The sequence below is a fragment of the Priapulus caudatus genome, unplaced genomic scaffold (genome assembly GCF_000485595.1).
Source record: "Priapulus caudatus unplaced genomic scaffold, Priapulus_caudatus-5.0.1 Scaffold5, whole genome shotgun sequence".
Classification (NCBI taxonomy): domain Eukaryota; kingdom Metazoa; phylum Priapulida; class Priapulimorpha; order Priapulimorphida; family Priapulidae; genus Priapulus; species Priapulus caudatus.
In genome coordinates this window covers 275,119-295,055 of record NW_014577066.1, presented here as the reverse complement: position 1 = coordinate 295,055, position 19,937 = coordinate 275,119, and the positions used below count along the sequence as shown (strand labels likewise).

General features: G+C 40.5%; 3 protein-coding genes across 4 annotated transcripts in view; 2 read left to right on the top strand and 1 right to left on the bottom strand.

The window, feature by feature from the left end:
* Nucleotides 1–831: 831 nt before the first annotated feature.
* On the top strand, nucleotides 832–4,271 carry LOC106821658 (BTB/POZ domain-containing protein KCTD9-like). The gene is made up of 9 exons (XM_014826553.1): nucleotides 832–841; nucleotides 1,000–1,117; nucleotides 1,416–1,612; nucleotides 1,992–2,059; nucleotides 2,399–2,494; nucleotides 2,749–2,898; nucleotides 3,439–3,544; nucleotides 3,699–3,832; nucleotides 4,146–4,271. The coding sequence occupies exons 1-9, from the start codon at nucleotides 832–834 to the stop codon at nucleotides 4,269–4,271; spliced, it is 1,005 nt and encodes a 334-aa protein (XP_014682039.1).
* A 2,185-nt stretch (nucleotides 4,272–6,456) lies between these two features.
* LOC106804844 (DDRGK domain-containing protein 1-like) lies at nucleotides 6,457–12,519 on the bottom strand. Its single transcript, XM_014806203.1, has 6 exons — nucleotides 12,259–12,519; nucleotides 9,885–10,004; nucleotides 9,478–9,623; nucleotides 8,827–8,928; nucleotides 8,238–8,408; nucleotides 6,457–7,721 (listed from the first exon to the last, which is right to left on the bottom strand). Exons 1-6 carry the CDS (start codon nucleotides 12,404–12,406, stop codon nucleotides 7,455–7,457), a joined length of 954 nt encoding a protein of 317 aa, XP_014661689.1. The 5' UTR covers nucleotides 12,407–12,519; the 3' UTR covers nucleotides 6,457–7,454.
* An 86-nt stretch (nucleotides 12,520–12,605) lies between these two features.
* Nucleotides 12,606–19,937, top strand: part of LOC106804853 (RNA-binding protein with serine-rich domain 1-like) — an 11,383-nt gene continuing 4,051 nt past the window's right edge. The window contains exons 1-4 of one of the 2 annotated variants that reach the window (XM_014806222.1): nucleotides 12,606–12,773; nucleotides 17,673–17,864; nucleotides 18,769–18,917; nucleotides 19,287–19,396. In XM_014806222.1, coding sequence (XP_014661708.1) covers nucleotides 17,698–17,864; nucleotides 18,769–18,917; nucleotides 19,287–19,396 — 426 coding nt within the window. In that variant the 5' untranslated portion in view covers nucleotides 12,606–12,773; nucleotides 17,673–17,697. Of the gene's footprint in view, nucleotides 12,774–17,672; nucleotides 17,865–18,768; nucleotides 18,918–19,283; nucleotides 19,397–19,937 lie in introns of both variants that reach the window. The other variant, XM_014806215.1, reaches the window with a different exon arrangement.

Sequence of the window (19,937 nt, the reverse complement as noted above, 5' to 3'; positions counted from 1 at the left end):
GTGTGTGCATAACTGCATATGTCTGTGTTAGCTAGTGTCAGTTAGTCTGTAATAGGAAATATGTCAGAAATGCTTATCTAGTCTGTGATACCAGCAATATTTTTTGCACAATCAGGTTGTGTGTGTGCCGTCCAGCATTGAAAGACTTTTCGAAACAGCCAGCGAAAAATTGGGCATAACAGCTTGCAAGTTGTATACCACTGGTGGTGGACTGATTGAGGATTTGGATGTGCTCAGGTGAGTTTGATGAACGGCAGTGAGTATCCTCCCAACAAGCCAGTTACTATCTGTATATATGTCTGTCTATCCTATTCATCCTGTGGATTTGAGCAGTAGATCTCAGTAAAGCTTTCTAAAAAAAACTTACGGCAGGCAGTGCGCATTGGTATCACCATTGTGACAGTGCTACTAATATAATAACTTGTGACACATTAATGACACTTTACCAAGGCATTGAACTTGTATTGACAAGGTATATTGAATCTAGTCATTTTCTTGTTTGATCTATTACATATGGGAATAATGAATTAGCAACTACTAGGCATGACTGTGTTGATCTATTATATAAAGTATTACTATTTAAGATCAAAGTGTGCAAGTATAGTAGCTATCAGTTGCTATATAGTTTGTATAAAAATAACAATATAATGTTTGCCTTTATGATTACAGGGATGATGAGGTAATATTTGTATCAGAAGGCGAGTCTTTCTTTGGTGAGTATAGTATGGTAATGCATCACGTGTGTTGCATACTTTTGTACTCATTGTGTATAACGAGTATAAAAATAGTCTGGATATTTCATAGATTGTATAGCTGTTTCAGATCTACTTTATGGATTGTGGTAAGTTTTACAGAACTTTTGTGGCTGTTGTTCACTATTCTCACTCATTGTCGCTGTTGTGTATGTAATCGGGATCCTGTTAGTTACCTTTCAGAACTATTCTGAAATATATCAGAGGAATATTGTGCCTGTTTCTGATGTTTTTATGTGTTTGTAAGGTAAAAGAGACGAAACATGTTCTGGTATCCCGGCAAAGGGACGGCTAAAATTCAGACCCACCAGCTCAGCAGACTGGATAACACTAAACATCGGTGGCCAGTGCTTTACCACAACGAGGTATAGACAACACTGAACCTGACTGTACAGTCAGTTCTAGTCTAAATGGAATTGTAGGTGTATGTTAATGTTCAAGACAATGTTGCATCTAAAAAATTATAAAGGTCATTTAGACCTTTCTCTATAGTCAGTGTTTATTGTGAATAACATCTGTGCTAAATAAGTAATTAATTTTTTTTGGATAAATCAGTGGTAGATAAAATAGTTGAAATTGAGTAAGTGAAGTTAAAATAAATCCCAACCTGTAATACAACATGTAAGCCTTTTAAATGCACTTGCTTCTATTTTTATCTTGCAGAAGCACGTTAACAAGGAGCGATCCAAGCTCCATGCTCGCTCGCATGTTCGCAACCAATCAGAGTGCCACCACATGGGGAAACAGCGTCGACCCTTCTGGCGCTTACCTGATTGACCGCAGCCCCAGGCACTTTGAGCCGATCCTTAATTATTTGCGACACGGGCAGATTGTATTGGATGCAGGCGTGAATCCTGTAGGTGAGGGACACAGTCTTAATGCTTCATACTGCTACGATATTTAATGGACAATAAGTTTCTGTTCAGTATATTTAAAAAGAGTGTTGGAAGTTGTCACCTAGCTCAAGTGTTATTTTCGTAGTTGCCAGTAAAATTCTGATTGTGTGGCTAGCTCGATGAATTCAAGCCATGAGAAATTTAGGTTGTTAGCACAAATGTTGGAAAATTTTCAGAAACCCTTAGTAACCCATTTAAAATATGGTGTTGTGACCTGGTTTTTGGTTGTAAGCATTATATCTGCACCATGTCACATATCACTACTATAAGAATTACTTACATAGAAATTGACTCGGAGTCTAAGCTCTTAGTTCTTCATGGTCAAGGTCTTGTTTACATGCAGGTGTTCTGGAAGAAGCCAGATTCTTTGGCTTACAATCCTTAGCTGAGCAGCTGGAATCGTTGGTGGAGGTGAGATGCAAGTCCCATTAGTCAATCTACTATGTTCACTGCACTGCCCTGCGATAACCACAGAATAACGAACCGCATTCTCATTTCTATTGCGATTGATCTCATCTCTATTATAATATAGAGTCTGGGTGTGAAACACTGAGGCAAGCAAAAATAACTCCTTATACATGTAGTGCATAAGCCAAGATAATCAAGATACGTGAAATAAGCATGGTGAGATGTGCACCGTGAGGTGTGCAGGTAGCTACACCTGTGCACCTCATCTTGCTGAATGTGGCGTGAGTACTCCCATGACCATGAGCAGTTAAGCAATTATTCTCACCCTTGTCGTGGTTATAGGAGAGTCGCAGGGACCGGGACCAGGCTCCACTGAGCCGGCGCGATGTCATAGAGGCTCTCATCACAACGACCGCCCACACCGAGCTCAGGTTTCAGGTGGCTACACACTTATTTACAGATAGAAATACACGTAACATGAGTATACGTATAAATAGGTATAAATTCAACGTATTATCAGATCTCATTTAATAAAGGTAAAATGGTATATGTGTATAAATAAAAATAAAAATGTGTATATATGTATATATTTATATATAATCAAGAGCATATTAAGTATGATAACTTAATATGCTCTTGATATAATTTTATATATAATTGTATATGTACTTATTACTATTACAAATTTGCAGGGCATCAATTTATCAGGGGTCGATTTATCAAAGCTTGATCTACGATTTATCAACTTCAAATACTCAGTGCTGCAGGGAGCCAACCTGGCTCAGGCAAACCTCTCGTGCTGCCTTCTGGAACGTGCCGATCTCAAGGCTGCGAAACTTGACGTGAGTTGCGATAGCAATGTTGATGCTGCTGAGCTAGCAAGCAAAGTGTCTGGCAATCATGGGCACATCAGAGCATCAAATAGTGTGTTGATGGGCTATGTCAACGTAGGGGTTAGAGTAAGGCAGAAAGGGTTGAATTTGGCATTAGTTAATATCAAAAGCCTGTTTTCGGAAACAAAATTAGCCTTAATATGTAATAATAGTCAATATTAAGTTTTTTGCATTGACTTGACCTCTATACACTGCGTATAAAAAACTTAACATTACCATGTTTCAAAAAACGGCCTACAAGAAAAACGTAATATTAGACTAATTTAGTTTCTACCAATGGGCCCTTGGATGCTGAATAATTTTTTGGTAATATTCTGTCTTCCATCATTTTGGACATGTATGGAGAGGATAAGGGAGTAAGGAAAACAAAGGTTTTTAGCAAATGTGTGTTGTGCTATACCTCGTCAAATATAGGTTTGCTATCACTCTGTTTGGGGTTCTGCTGTTGGTATGCATCTGAATGTGACTAGAAATGGTTTGCTGTTTCAGGGTGCAAATCTTCTTGGCGTAAAGATGCTCTGTGCAAATCTAGAGGGAGCATCACTGAAAGGCTGTAACTTTGAAGATCCTGCGGGAAGTCGAGCCAACATGGAAGGTAAGGCCTCTATATGGAAGAATAGACTGTATAAGTGAGAGGAAAATTCCTCGGGATTCGTAGACTTCAGGATGCAACGCATTTATAAACAGAGTTATTACGTTCAAATGTAGAACGTGCTCACCAACTGAAGCTGTGCTGATGGTCTTCACAGGTGCAAACATGAAAGGAGTGCAGATGGATGGAAGTCAGATGGTAGGAGTGAACCTACGAGTAGCCAACCTACGCAATGCCAACCTGCAGAACTGTGACCTGCGGGGAGCTGTGCTTGCGGGAGCTGACCTAGAGGTAGTTGTTGTTACGGAGAAGCATGTCTAGTGTTGGTTCGTGGCAGTACACATCTAAATGGTTGGGGTAGTGGGTTTGGCAAAGGGAGGTTGGCTTTGGAAACGTAGGTTACTCCACCTCCCTTGTATTCACCTTTGTTCAATTCAGATGTAATAAATGTGTGAAGTAATTTATGATCTATGTGTTACAGCCTTTGCTTTTTGTTGGTAAAATTTGAAATACAGGTGTAACTAGAGCAAATAAAAGTGCACGTATGCATGTGCAAATTTTGCAAGTGCACGTTTTTGCATGTGTACTATATTCTACATTTCAGAACTGTGATCTATCTGGCTGTGACCTACAAGAAGCAAATCTGCGAGGAGCCAATCTGAAGGGTGTGACCTTTGACCTCATGGTGACACCTTTGCACATGTCACAGACAATGTCGTCGGCGCAGTGATATCACCATTTCATGGCTTTATGTTCAAATTGCCGAAATCGCAAACGTTGGATGTTGGAACATGGCAGTGTAAATGTGAGATTTTTCCCATGTAGGGAGATTAAGGCTGCTATAGTCTCTGTCCTTTGTATCATCCAGTCTAGTTATGGGACAGATGCAAAAACAGATGCAGTATGCAACTTTAACTACATTTCTGATTGTTGTCCAATGAATTCATCAGCATTCTGCTGAAAAATGATTAGAGGTTAACAGCTGTCACTTTACTGCAGAGTGGGGTTCTTTTATTGGCTGGTTTCTTTTGGAAGAGACATTGATCTGTATATTGGTGGAAATATTGATCAAAAGTGTGGATTAGCATATCAGTGCGGATATTGGTCGGGTTTTTTGTCACAAAATTTATTTTGATCTTGTGAATGTGTATTGTAGGGTTTTTATGATTATACTGATATAGAAATTTATTATCAAGAAAAGTAGTATCATGAGTGTCAGTGTATAGCATTTTATTTGCCCCAGGTTTATTATGCAATAATTAATATTAAAAAGTTGAACATCAGCAGAAATATTTCCATCGTTTACGAATTTTCAATGTCAACTCGATGGTAATATTATATTAATCATATATATAAATTCATACAGTATCAGAGCATTATTTCCATAGATGTTGATGTTATGGCAGGCTTATAGTTGTTTGCAGCTAGCATAGATTTTTGGAAGGTTTTTACTTGAGAGAGGCTGACCGTGTGCGTGTTGTAAGTTGCTCTTGTAAAGACAACAGAGCGGTCGGAATTCCTAACGAATTACTATGGCTCATAGGGTCTCTGTCCCCCAGGGTACTGCCGGAACGTACCCTGGGTACGGTCCGGTATACCGGAACGTACCCTGGTAACTATCTAATATGGTTAGGGTTAGGGAGTAGGCGTAGGCGACTCACTAGACTCGTTAGTGGAGGAGGCGAGGTACGGTCCAGCATATTAGATAGTACCAGCAGAGCATATAAATCACGTTGATTTATATGCTCTGGTACCAGGGTACGTTCCGGCAGTACCCTGGGGGACATAGACCCTCTCGGCATTACTTCGTGTACACTGCGGCCGCACATTGTTTTTTTGGGGGTTTTCCATGCATGGAATGATGAACCTTTTACGTTATTATTTAGTGGTCGTTTCTTAACTAGCACTTGTTTGTTTTCGTGTTGTTTCCATCGCTATATATTTGGTAAAACAATATATAGTGAGTGTTGTGAGGGTAGGTGTAGGCTTACAACGTACTACGTAAAAATTAACTAAATGTACTATATACATATTTATGATTCGGATTTAAATGTATGTTGAATGACAATTTGTAATACCAAGAGCACAGATAACCAGTTATAAGTAATACACTTGCACCAAGTTGTAGGAGTTTCACGTGTTGGTAGAGCTACAATGTGATAATGTTTACAAGTCCTACTTATGTTTACATAAAGTCCATCAAACTCTGGTGGTAGGAGCAGATAAATATCGAATAGTTGTCATACTTTTGTATGACAGTAACAAGACAGTAGATTGAACATAGGATCGTTTATTCCCAGGGATGTTACCTCGCTATATCTGAAATTATAGCAAATTGTAGATTGTGAAATATTAATTGGTGGCTCATTAAATTTCAAAATATATCTAAAATTCATTTGTTTGTTATAGTTGAGCATTTATACTGTCTGGGACTCCATACATTCACAATGCAGACTATTCCGTTTTTACTATTTTACCATGTTATATTCATATGATTAATAAGTGAGTTTATCACTTTAAGAATACGTTACAAAAAGACACAACGATACACATAATAGACATGCATCTTTATATTACAGGGCACTCTGCCACAGCTTTGCATGCACATGTACACATGTAGTAGAATCCGAGTTGGAAAAGAACCATGACTAGCAAATTGACACAGTGCTTGGGGTCAAATAGGCAAATATAAGGAAGAGGAAATTTCAATATCAATAGTAAGAGAGAAAGAGTGTCATGAAGGGAATATTAGCAAAGGAGTGTAACGTAGGCCTACTTGTAGGAAGATAATATCAACTAGTAGATAATATCAACTAGTAAAAAGATAAAGCATAATAATATCAAGAGCTAATACTACTACTAGTAATAATGCCTATAATATATATAATACTTTGATTGATGAGGAATCCTAGTAATTTCATGTATTAGAATAATATTTATTTTGCACCAATGTTGACATAACAAATGGGTATATACAAATAACAATAATTCAAATGAGTATAATTTTACACAATGTGTAATTGACATTTCTGTAGTATCTGACATGTTGTACCGTAGCCACAAGTTCCCTTCTCGCTTAACACTACATTTGCGAGAGGTGTACTACGCCGTGTAACAGTCGGAGAGCCTGGTCGGTTTAGTTGTACCGGTAATTTAAGTGTAGTCTCTGTTTGCAGTAGGTAGACATATACACAGGTCCCTATTATCCAACACGAACCCCCAATGCGAGCACCGAAGGTGTGAGAAGGTAGGACGCACAATTTCACGAATGTCCGATATCAATGAAAGTTTTTGATTCTCAATAAAAATATGCACATACCCGTATTACTACTTTGTTGTACTAACCTCCCCTGTATATGTTTTCACTGTCGATGATATTTGACAGCGTTAGGAGAGTAAAATCCGTTGCCAGTAAAAAATTAACATTTCCCACACGTTCAATGGCAGTCATAGTGATGACATATTTCGCGACGATTTCGAGCTGAATGTAATGCCGCCACCTGATTGAATAAAATTAAAGGCAGCCATTTTTTTTACGTGTGGTAACTGTTAATTTCTCACAAATATGGAATATATGCTATATACGCTGTAGAACATGATTGACAGTTCAACCAAAGACGCCGGAGACAACAATACAAACTAAGAACGTGTATGCCCATGTATTTTAATTAAAACATTTACATTTTTTTCTAAAAAAGGTCCGATTTGATAAAGTCGTGAAATTGTGCGTCCTACCTTCTCACACCTTCGGTGCTCGCATTGGGGGTTCGTGTTGGATAATAGGGACCTGTGGACATACATGGGAGAATACATTAAACCAGATTACACAAAACCATGAATAATAGAAAAAATACCTGTCAATTAAATCTTCACCTGACCCAAGTCTATGTGATCTGCATACCCTGTAAATTTGTTACGAACTAGCTTGCATGGAATCTATCTCGGGAACCAAATTAATCAACTTATTGCTGGATTTGGCCAACTCCGCAATCGACACTCGCCCCCTCTGGTGGATGAATTTGGCAACTGCTTGAAGTTCCTCCTCAGAGATGTAGATGAACTTGCCGCGATCGTCAATAACCCCTGTGAGGTCGCCACTGTCCAGCAGCGCCTGCACACGATCGATGGCTTCCTGTGACTTCAGTCTGAATTCAGCAGCCAAGTCCTCTAACTGAACCACCTGTAATGTAGACGTAAAATATGACATCCATATTAGTCACATATAGGCAAGACAGGGAATCTGTCGATCCTTATACACATCAGGAGCCTTGCACGTCCTTGTTGGGGTGAACATGAAAACGTATGCTGTAATATCTTCATCAATTACTGAATGAAGATTAAGAAGATAGGAAGATAGGATTTCTGATAATAGATACTGCAGCTGGATAGAGATGAGAAGGTGAATCCAGTGGTCTCTCTTTTCTATCGTGTCTGGATGGTTTTACTACTACAGTGGGCGAGTATCAAATACTTTTGAAGCTTCAACTCGAATTTCAAGAAGAACTTAAGGAACCATACCCTATACTAGCCCAGGCCACCCGTGTCAGGCGTATAGCCTATATGTGCACTCACGTATTATCATCTCCATTATCACAAGTAGGTGTGTTTAGGGTGGAGATTGTAACACAACCTAGGCTGGGTTAGGCTGGGTGACTCAGGGCTGGGCTGTGATGGACTCTGATACAGCGGTACTAACCTTCATCCTTCGAATGTAGTTTACAAACTCCTCGAGCAATGACTGAGACTCTAGATCAGGCGCTTGCTCGTCAAAGCCTTCCGTGTCCACCGTGAAGCACTCCTTCATAGCGAGGTAATCCTCGTGCTCTTTCTTCTCCTGCTCCTCCCTCTCGATGCGCGCCTGCTCCTCCTGTTTAACAGGGATAAGGAAACTCATGGTCAGAAAAAGGACCCCCTCCCTGAACATGCTGGAAGACAACTTTAGACCCTGTCTACATTTTTGCTCATATTATCAGTATGGACATTCTAACAACAACAGAGTGTAAATTAAGACAGTGTAATGTCCAATTAAATGTTTTATGATGTTTCCATATGAATGCATGTACGGGCAATTCTGGCATATGAAATTCAGTGGCATTAAAGACAGGTATATAAGCCTCAGCACATGTCTAACTTAACATATATTTAAATACTGGATGTTTTGCTTGCATAGTAACAGATGACAATGTCAGTGTGTAGACCAGGGCTAGTGTTAGCCATGTGAGTGCTTGGGATCTGGAGTAGTAACAGATAACAAACGATCACGGGTAATGAGCCGACCCACTTACTGCTTCTTCTTCCTCCAGCTTCCTTCTTGCTTCCCCACGCTTGCGCTTTTCCTCCTGTACCTCTTGCTGGCGTTTCTTTTCCTCCCTGTCCTCTAGCTCGGCCTGCCAAGTAATCACAAACAACTACTTACAATCTGATACCAGAATAACAAATTTGCTGAGGCCTGTACTGCAGCTAATACTTTGAAGCTGTGGTTCTAAACCTCTAAATACCCCCAAAATATTGCCATTAAGTCAGTTTTGAAAGCATATCTTGATGAGTCTCCAGTGTTTATCAGAAATTTTGTTTATAGTTCAACAATGATTATATGAAGGGTGTGTGCTAGGCTAGCATGATGACCTGAACAGACGTAGAATCCAACAAAAACGGTTAAAAAAAACTTAAAATAATATTATCATATGCAGTTGGTCAAATCATATCACCGAATCACTGCCCGCTTAGAATACTGTGCCATATTGCGTAATCACTAAATTTCAGCTGGATTTGAAGCGCAAGTATATGTGACTTAGTGTTTTACACGAGATACATGCCGGAATGCATGTGAGGCATTTGCCTGTCAATTGTATAAGCCGACCTCGGGACAAACTGAATCATTGCTGTGACAGATGCATCCCCGCGAGGCAGACTAATACAGGGAAGATAACTCGCACCTCTCTCTGCTTCGCCCGGTCGGCCTTGGCTTCCAGCTTCGCACGCTTCTTTGCACCGATCTTGCCATCGGTGGCGCCGGCGTATGCGAGATAGTCGTCATCCTCCTGCTCAGCACCGTCTAAATCGAATCCGTCTTCATCCGATGCTGCAAAACAAGTGAACGTGTACCGTGTCTACAACAAATGTGTCTCACCTGACCAACTAGGATGGGGGCTCTACAGCAGGTCACGATAATAATGTACAATAAGGAATGGTTGTTAAATTGTTATGTTCACAATTTTCAATCATACGATGGTGAAAGGGGGAATTTGCATTACCTCGCTCACTCAAACGCACAGCAGTGTAGATGGCAAGGCAATGTAAACCTAATGTAATTAAATAGGATCTTCAGTTTTACATAGTTTACCATCTTCCTGTCGGCCATCGTGCAGGCGACCTCTCACATTACGTCTACGACGAGCAGCTGGAGGAACGGCTTCATTTCTTTGTGCAGGTAGGACTCGCTGTCGTGGCACAGCTGCCTCTTCTATAGTGACAAGACCGAAGACAATGTAGAAGTTATTCATAGAATCATACCTTATAAAAAGTCAACATGCATATACCGCTGTATCACTGTCATTAAAACAATATCATGCATAATGTTGTATTATGTGTATGATGTATCCTCAGTACTCTAGTCAAGGAAGGTCCTCCTTAGCTCTACCCATGTAGTTCTTTGTTCCCACTACAGGACTAAACGACTCACAGTGCTTCAAAATAGCAGTGAATTTCACTGGGGCACCAACCCACAGGCACTTGGAGTGTTTCAATAAAATATAATGCTAAATAAATTCGAAATTTATTTACTACCAAAGTCTTAATGTTTCTATATTCTCTTTCACCTATTATGGCCGACAATTTCCTGTAAATGCCGTCCAAATGCTCATCTGCAACAAAGGCTGGCTGCCGCCATGGCTGCCGCTGCACACTGACACATAAATATATATATATAGACTATATATTTATGTGTCAGTGTGCAGCGGCAGCCAGCCGTTCGTTACCACGACACGGTTAGTTACGCTGAAGGGATCGTTGTCGTATATGTAGTACCCGAGGTGTCGGCGAGTATGTCAACTACGCCTACTCCCTAACCCTAACCCTAACCATATCAAATAGTTACCTCGGGTACATATTATCAAGAGCAGATAAAGAAGGAGAGCGTACAAGGGTAAAATGCTGAAACCATGCTGCAGTATTAGTCGAATTAATAAACTTTTCCCATTTTATTTTGACGATCCTTTGCAGTATTATTGATTAGCTGTCTTACCTTGTTCATATCAAACAAACCGCATGTCCCTACGATGCCCCTACGCTGAGATAATGAGCGGTGAAAATCTGGTATTTTCGCCGAAACCAGACTCGAGATCAGTGTGAACTGCGACTGTCTCTCGAAGTGTTTCCAGTGTGTTGCTTCCGGTCGCCGCTGTGTAGCGCCATAGTGGCGCTGACTCACGTAATACTACCAGAGTTTACTATACATCCAGCGTGAGGTGGGCGTGAGGTGGGCACAGGTGGGGGTCATCACTATGGCAATCAATAACAGACGTCATTCGGGACACGCGAGGTTTCCCGAAGTTATAACACTTCGGGAGAGGGACGCAGTTCACACTGATCTCGAGTCGGGTTTCGGCGAAAATACCAGATTTCCACCGCTCATTATCTCAGCGTAGGGGCATCGTAGGGACATGCGGTTTGTTTGATATGAACAAGGTAAGACAGCTAATCAATAATACTGCAAAGGATCGTCAAAATAAAACGGGAAAAGTTTATTAATTCGACTAATACTGCAGCATGGTTTCAGCATTTTACCCTTGTACGCTCTCCTTCTTTATCTGCTCTTGATATTATACACCATTATACGAAAACGACCTTTTGTGCATTAGTTACGCAGATAAGGTCTATGTCTCCTTGGGTACCTCCGGAATATACCCTGGGTACGGTCCGGTATACCGGAACGTACCCTGGTAACTATCTGATATGGTTAGGGTTAGGGTTAGGGTTAAGGTTAGGTAGTAGGCGTAGGCGACTCCCTAGACTCGTTAGTGGAGTAGGCGAGGTACGGTCCGGCATATCAGATAGTACCAGGGTACGTTCCGGTATACCGGACCGTACCCAGGGTACGTTCCGGCAGTACCCAGGGAGACATAGACCACAGGCACTTAGAACAGTCAATAAAAACTGAAAATAATATGAATGCACATTCACAGATACTTAGCTACTGTAACCGGTACGTCTCAATTACAGTTCCACTGTTGTGTCACTGTATATCAACTTTCCTTCAAAAAAACTAACGCCGAACGCTCCCGCACTCGCCGCTGCGAGTGTGCTGCACGTCGTCATGATAATAATATATAAACTTTATATATTATTATCATGGCGAAACAGCACACTCGCAGCGGCGAGTGCGGGACTCCGGAAGCGTTCGGCGTTAGTTTTTATGAAGGAAAGTAGATATACAGTGACACAACAATATAGAACTGTAATTGAGAGGTACGGTACGTACCGGTAGTGTTTGTGAATGTTCGTTCATATTATTTTCAGTTTTTACTGACTCAGTCCCAAGTCCCTGTGACATAGACCCTGGCAGCGTTAGTTACACACGCAATAACTCAGTGACTCAGGCCTGTGGCTGTACTAGAGTCTAGAGCTAGACCTCGGATACACACAGGTGACAAAGTTGTAACCAATATATTTTACGTAGCATGTACGCGTTAAAAGTATAATGATATTTATCTACATACTATTTGATGATCTTGATATTATCCTTGAAACTATAATAATTACAATAAGTACTACAACAGCAGCTGCTACATAAATAAGAGGATTCATGTTGTTAGACTTGTGGCAGATACCAGGCGTGACTAGTGATAGGATAGTCACTGTCAGCATATGCTGTCAGTGACAGTGATACAAAACACTATAAAACGATTATTACAAGATCTATAGCGGCTATAAAAACTTCGTAAATATTTCTACATAGTTAATATACAAGCCTTATTCCTGATATCGTTGAGATTTATTTTTTTGTAAAAGTGTTTTACATTTCATACTTTTTTTTTTTTTACGACGAATCACATGCTCAATCGTTGTGACAATAACAAGTGAGCGGTTAACACAAAAGTTGGTAGGATTCCTAGTTTATTAATGTTGTTTGTTACCTAGCTTGGCAACGAGCAATTTATAAGACTTATAACCTACAGTCCAGGCACAATTTAGTCAATATTTGTTTAAAGCAAGTCAGCATCAATATATGCGGGTAAGTAATAGTGTATAGTCAAGATATATGGCGTACTATAGAGTAGTACTGAGTAGTAGTAATACTGCCACTGGCGAAGCATATGCCAATTGCACCATTTCACCAGTCCTCGTTTATTTCCGTATACGTTCCCGACCTACTAAAAGTAGTACTACTAGGCCTACTACTACTACTAGTACTAGTACTAGCAGTAGCTAAAAACTATCGGAATGGATATTACTATTAGTATTAGGACTGGGAAATGGGTCGGTGCTTATCTTTCTGGTAGAAGCCAAATAACTGATGTAGGAGTAAACCGACCAGGTTCACAGGCACTTGGAACGTCTCCAAAAAAAAAGAAGGTAAATAAACACGCAATGTACCAAAGTCTTAATGTTTCTCTACTCTATTTCGCCTATAATCGCCTGTAAATGCCGGTCAAATGCTCATCTGCAACACACAAGTACACCGAACGCCCGCCCGCGCTGTGCTGCGTGCACAAACAACATGAATAAGAGAGCAGGTTGAGGTAGGAAAGCGCGATCGCGAAATTCGCTCAACGCTCGCTTCATTTCTCACGATCACAGCACAAATACACATCCAACCGCTTCCATCTTGGTATCTATGTGTACATAAATGTTCACTTGTTCGAATTATAACTCTGCCCTTTGTCCTTACCTACTTCTGCCAGAGATATCTCGTGAAATCCTGCAGGAAATGTTCTCTCCGTGAAAATGTAAAGAGGACGACATGATCTGAAAACCCCTAACGGCGCTACTTTTGATCGATCGCTGTAGTCGTGTGTGCGGGACGTCATGCCCGCGCGCATTGTGCTTGGCTTGGCGTCCTCGAAACGGAGCTCGGAGGCCGGCAGCAGCTCATCCCGGCATGCAATGCGCCCCATTACTCGTGTATAAACAGTCATCTCGTCCTCTTTACATTTTCACGGAGAGAACATTTCCTGCAGGATTTCACGAGATATCTCTGGCGGGAGTAGGTAAGGACAAAAGGGAGCGTTATAATTTGAACAAATCAACATTTATGTACACATAGATACCAAGATGGAAGCGGTTGGATGTGTATTTGTGCTGTGATCGTGAGAAATGAAGCGAGCGTTGAGCAAATTTCGCGATCCCGCTTTCCTACCTGCTCTCTTATTCGTGGGCGGGCGTTCGGTGTACTTGTGTGTTGCAGATGAGCATTTGACCGGCATTTACAGGTGATTATAGGCGAAATAGAGTAGAGAAACATTAAGACTGGTACATTTCGTGTTTATTTACCATTATTTTTTTTTATTGAGTCGTTCCAAGTGCTTGTGACCAGGCTCTCTGACTGTTACACGTTGTAGGAACGCGTTGACTAACGCTCATAGAGTCTATGTCCCCCAGGGTACTGCCGGAACGTACCCTGATCACTATTTGATATGGTTAGGGTTAGGATTAGGGTTAGGGTTAGGGAGTAGCCGTAGGCGATACTGGTATACCGGACCGTACCCAGGGTACGTTCCGGCCGTACCCCGGGGGACATAGACCCTCTCAGCTTAACTAACAACCAACGTAGTGTTAAGCGAGAAGGGAACTTGTGGCTAATGTAGGAGGTACCTTTTCTAATAAGGCTATTGCATGTGGAGTACCATAAGGCTCGATTTTGGGTCCTCTGTTATTTCTGATTTATGTTAATGACATGGCAAAGGCAGTTAACGTCAAGCTTTTATTATATGCTGATGATTCGGCCTTTGTAGTTTCAGGGACAGAGGTACAGGCTATACAGAAAGAATTAAGTAGAGAATTGCATTCCATTAATAAATGGCTCAATGATAACAATTTATCCTTGCATCTTGGAAAAACAGAAAGTATTATTTTTGGAACTAAACACAAACTCAGGGATAATCCAAAGATGTACATCATATGTAATGGGGTGGCAATTGCACATAAAAATACAGTTAAGTATCTAGGAATAGACTTCGAAGACTCCATGAGTGGTGAGGTAACGGGAATTAAGGTTGTAAAAAAGGTTAACAATAGATTGAAATTTCTTTCCAGAAAAGCTAAGTATTTAAACACAGCATGTAAAAGATTACTAGTTTCTGCCCTAATTCAATGTCATTTTGACTATGCAAGCAGTATATATGGTACAGCAGTCTCACAAAGCGCACAAGGACTAAGCTGCAAGTGTGTCAAAATAAAGCCATTAGATGTGTTCTCAACCTAGGTACTAGAGCACACATAGGTGCTAGAGAGTTCAAGGCTGTAAATTGGGTACCTGTAGAGTTCAGGGTAATGCAACTGAAGGTCAATAGGGTTTTTAAAATATTACATAATCTCAGCCCACAGTATATTACAGAAGGTTTCATGTTAACGTCAGAAGTCCATAGTTTCAATACAAGGGAAGGTGATATGTCTATTTTTAAACCGAGGGTGGGAAGCAGTGGGAAGAACTCTAGTTTTACTTATACTGCAATTGAAGCTTGGAACTATCTACCACAGCAAGTTAGGACAAATTCTGTTTATTCTAGTTTTAAGTATAGCAAGGTTCGACACTAACCCACGTCCGACCGACCTAGTCGGATAAATGCTTGGTTCGGTCGCATACAACCAGAGTGCTAGTAGCTCGACTGGTCGTGTTAGAATTGGTCATATATATTGCACTGAAAGGTCACCTCTGGCTAGACTGGTTCGCGGCCGCACTGTTTGTCGCAGAGCGTGTACATTGTCTAGCAGAGAGTGAGGCCGGATACCAGTCTACCCTTCGGCAAAAACAATAACGTGGCTTGCTGCCAGCCGCAGTAGACAATCGATAAACCGTGCTCGTGTATGCCCGTGGTAGAATACGAATGCTGCACGGAACTTGGCCCACGCGCGATTTAAAGCGTGGGAAACAGCATCTATGAATTCATACGATGACACACTGTTATCTAAATAAAGTTTTTCATAACAATGGTCTGGGTCTGGGCTAGTGAAAGTTAGGTCAGGGCTAGTGGTTTTCCTCAGTTACTATCCCGATGATCTAGTGAAATAAAAAGTTAATGTTGAACCCTGTATAGTGTTAAGAAATGTCTGATGGAAAAGGTAGAAACATTAGAGGAAGAGGAGTATGATTTTCGCTGAAAGAATTCGGTTGAAATTAGGCATAAGAAAAGTTTGTATCGTCTTATGAGAATGTACCATTGTATGATCGGTTAAAACTACAAATATGTATATTTCAATAGTTAGTGCTGATAGTAGTGTAATTGTTAGATTCAAGGCATAGCAAAACAAGGACCACAATGTAAATAAGTGTGCTAGTCATGCTTTTTGTGTATATATCCTTGGTAGTTATCCAATTTTATGAATTCAGAATTTTATATTATATGATGGATAATTGCCTAAATAAATAAAAATAAAAATAAATTCTCACTGAGATAACTCAACAAAAACGGTTGTTATTATGAAAATGTAGCTCTCAATACTATGTTATGTATATAGGCAATACAAAATACCGTAACCATACATTGTCACATAAGGCCGACAACCTACGTAGTACAAATAGCACTAATTTGCAGTACAACACTAGTTAGCATTGTATTAATAACCCATTCCTCAGAGCATCACAGTTTTTGATGAGGTCTTGCACTTCATTCCACACACTACCAGTATGAGCTCAGTTTCGTACATTGCTTGTATCTTAAAATGTCAGTTCATGTGCATTTTTAAAAGATCATATAGATTGTTATTAAAATATATTTCATTGATTGATTGATTGCTTTTTGTTCAGATAATTATCAGGCATATATTACGAATACGTAGCAAGCGCATGCAGCTAGATAATTACTAAAGATTGAAACACAAATATTATTTTTGGCACACTGATTTACATTGTAGTACAAGCATGTGTACATGTATATATGTTACCTTGAACATGTACATTACATAAATTGTTAACAACCCACATAGAGCCAACATTGTTAGATGCAATCAAGTGCACTAGTAAATAGTAATATAAAAATTCATTGTCTTCTATCGTTTCAACCTGCTTCGATTAGATGAACTTTGTACTTTCTAATGTGTAGTAGTAAGGAGTTCTAACTTCTAAGCTTCAATTGAAGTACAGATGAATGTTTCCTATCTATTCCCGATTCTCGGTTTGAAGATTTGGTGTTTCACCAACCCTAGTTTTGAAACTATGGATTTCATAAGTTGTTGTGAATCTATCCGCCGTGTACTCGAAGCTAAGATAATGAAGAATTTTATAACCCTACTTTTATCTTTGGTTGGATTACTCTGTACTCAGCTTGAGCCTAATATACATGTAATACATCAACTCCCCAGCACCTATGTGGTCCCTAAGCCCCAAATGTAGAACACACATAATGCCTTTATTTTGACACACTTTTAACTAATAATAATATGATATCTTGTGTTCTCTGAGAGTCAACTGTGCCAAACACTAAAAAGATAGTCAAAGAGATATTGAACTACTATTTGTAAAATCTCCTCACCCATACTTAATTCTAAGTCTGTTCCAAAATATTTGTGCAAGATTTTTATTTCAATGCAATATTTGCATGTGACCTTGTAAGTTTCTGATTTGACTACATTTTTCTTGGAACCAACAGAATTATTTCTGTCTTTTCCAATTAAAGAAATAGTTTATCATTACTCAGCAATCTACTAACTGATTCAAATTCCAAACTTAACCTTTCCTGGATAACCTATATATTTATTCCTGAATCCAGTAGTACTGAATTTTTCAGCATACAATAAAAGTTTAAATTGCATGTGTTGTGTAACTTTGTGTTAATTGTAGGTCAACATTAGTGTAATTTACATGTGCTATATTTAAATTGCTTTTTACATTATAATTTTTGTTCAATTTCGCATGACTGCATGATGATTGTATGTGATGTGCATAATCACTTACAAGCGACTTTGCGCATTTCAGCATTAACTTGAGAAATCGTGCTGCCATGGCAAGAAGTGAAGGTGAGGAGAAGGGCAAAAAGGACAGCAAGGATAAAGGTGCCAAGAGTTCAAGCAAACCCAAAGAGAAGAGGACGAAGAGAGGGCGGAGTAGTCGTTCCTCTAGTAACAGCTCAGGCTCCAAATCAAAGAGTCACTCTCGCTCATCGTCCAGGTAATTTTGCATTTAGAATACGTGATTGCTTCACTGGTGATTTTAGTTCGTCTAACATGGAATAGTACAAGTCGATTTATTTTACATAATGGCTGTGGTGGTCCAGTGGTTACAATGTACGCCTTTCACTGCGAGAGCCGTGAGTTAAAACCCCAGCCAGGGGAGTAAATTTTCTCATGGTATAAACTCTGGTTCTTAACATTGCCAATTATGAATCCCACAATGCTTTATAGATTACCACGTATACTAGAATGGTGGGCCCATCTCCAGTAATACGAACGTTAAAATATCAGAGAGGACTTGACACACTTTGGCAATGACCAACCTTGATGTTGCTCGGCTTGAGGCGGAGTGGAAGATTTTCACTGGGCAGAGGTAGTTCACGAATCATTGATTCGACGATGCAAGTCAGTCACGGCGATCATATTCCTCTGAAATCTCGCGGTCATAGCAAATGGACCTTTTACGTCCCAGAAAAGCTGAGACGTGTTTAGCCATAGGTGTATGAACCTTGGTCTTGCCCCTGTCGTTGGAGTAGCTATCATAACTGTGCAGGGTGCGAAAAAAACGCGAGTCCGGAGTCAAATACTCCCTGATTTTCTGTCGGACTCCCTGATTTGACATATGCAGGAGTTCGTGTGACTCCCTGAAAATTCTGCTATACTAACTAGTTTGTTCCAGAGCACGGCCTCGCGGATTTGCCGTATTTTTTCAGCAAATGTCCAAAGACAATTTAACTGATGTGCAACCGCATGAATCTTCAAAATAAGCACACGCGTTATTGTTAATATCTTTAGTTTTGAACTTCAGACTGCAGACTCCCTCTTTTTGAGGGCAGGGAGTCCGTTGGACTCCCTTGTTCAAAAATTAATTTTGACCACTGCTGTGCATCATCTGTTTGCAGTACTGACTCGAGCAGTAGCTCATCGTCCGGTAGCAGCAGCTCGGGAAGCTCACGCTCCAGCAGCTCCAGCAGCCACAGCTCACGCTCGCCCTCACGTGGACGCGAGAACCGCCGCAGGGAGCGGCCCGCACGCCGCAGTCCGCTGAAAGGTAGGGGTCGTTACAGTACCTTTACCCCAGTGGCCACTGACGATGGGGAGAGGGAAGGGAAGGAGGGTGACCAATGGGGAGGTGCAACAGGATGTGAGGAGTGATTGATTGAGACGAGTGATAAGAATGGGAGAAGAGATAGCAGATGGGGAGGTGCGTGAGATGGGGACAAGAGGAGGTGTGAGAGGGAAGGCGAGGGGGTGTCAGAGGGTTGTAGGATGGGAGGTGTGATAGCAAGGAAAGAAGTGATAGGTTAAGAGAAGATGAGTCTTTGGTGGGAAGCAGTGTGTTGTTGAAAATTAAAAATGGCAGTTGATTACGTGTGTGGAATTTACAGACTAACAGAAAAACCTTCCTTGCATCTAGTAGAGAAGCCAGCAAAAGAGGAACCAGTTAGAAGACGAACTCCCTCACCACCGAGATCTGCAAAGCTTCGTGTTGGCCGATTAACGCGTAACCTAACCAAGGAACACGTACTGGTAGTTATTCTTGAATTATTTTTAAGTAACTCTAAATGGATAACAGCAGTCATTTAAGAATAAGAATGTTACAAATGTGACTATGTAGTGATGTTTGTATAACACGTCAGCATTCTTACAATCATCGTAGTGTTGTTTTATTGTGATTCAACCATTTTGCATCACTTTTGAATCACCCTCAGGTATACCATGCTGCTATCTTCTTATTGCCTAAATTGGATGTCTACTTTATGACCCTTGTACATAACCAGGGTTAGACACTAACCATTTTAGTTCACTAGTCCACAGGACTAGTAAAAGAAAAAATGTACTAGTCCTTCCAAGATTCGACTAGTCCTGCCGAAGGACTCTTACTAGGCGCAAAGCGACGAGCATTGTGATTTGCGGGGAGGTAGGTGGGGTAGGAGGGTGGAGCCCCCCTTCTGCTAGGGGGTACAGGGGGTCTCTCCCAGGGTACAAGGGGTGTCCCCCAGAAAGGTTTTGTAAAAGACATTCAATTGTATAAAATACATGTAACTTTGATATGGATCATAAGATTAAA

Excerpts from the sequence above, each read along its gene's own strand:
- LOC106821658 (XM_014826553.1), top strand. Across the intron at positions 1,118-1,415 it reads CAGTGCTTTACCACAACGAG|AAGCACGTTAACAAGGAGCG; the intron begins GTATAGACAACA and ends TTTATCTTGCAG. Across the intron at positions 3,545-3,698 it reads AAGTCGAGCCAACATGGAAG|GTGCAAACATGAAAGGAGTG; the intron begins GTAAGGCCTCTA and ends TGGTCTTCACAG.
- LOC106804844 (XM_014806203.1), bottom strand. The coding sequence starts at position 12,406 with ATGCTGACAGTGACTATCCTATCACTAGTCACGCCTGGTATCTGCCAC. Across the intron at positions 9,624-9,884 it reads CGATGGCCGACAGGAAGATG|CATCGGATGAAGACGGATTC; the intron begins GTAAACTATGTA and ends CTTGTTTTGCAG. Across the intron at positions 8,929-9,477 it reads ACCGGGCGAAGCAGAGAGAG|GCCGAGCTAGAGGACAGGGA; the intron begins GTGCGAGTTATC and ends ATTACTTGGCAG.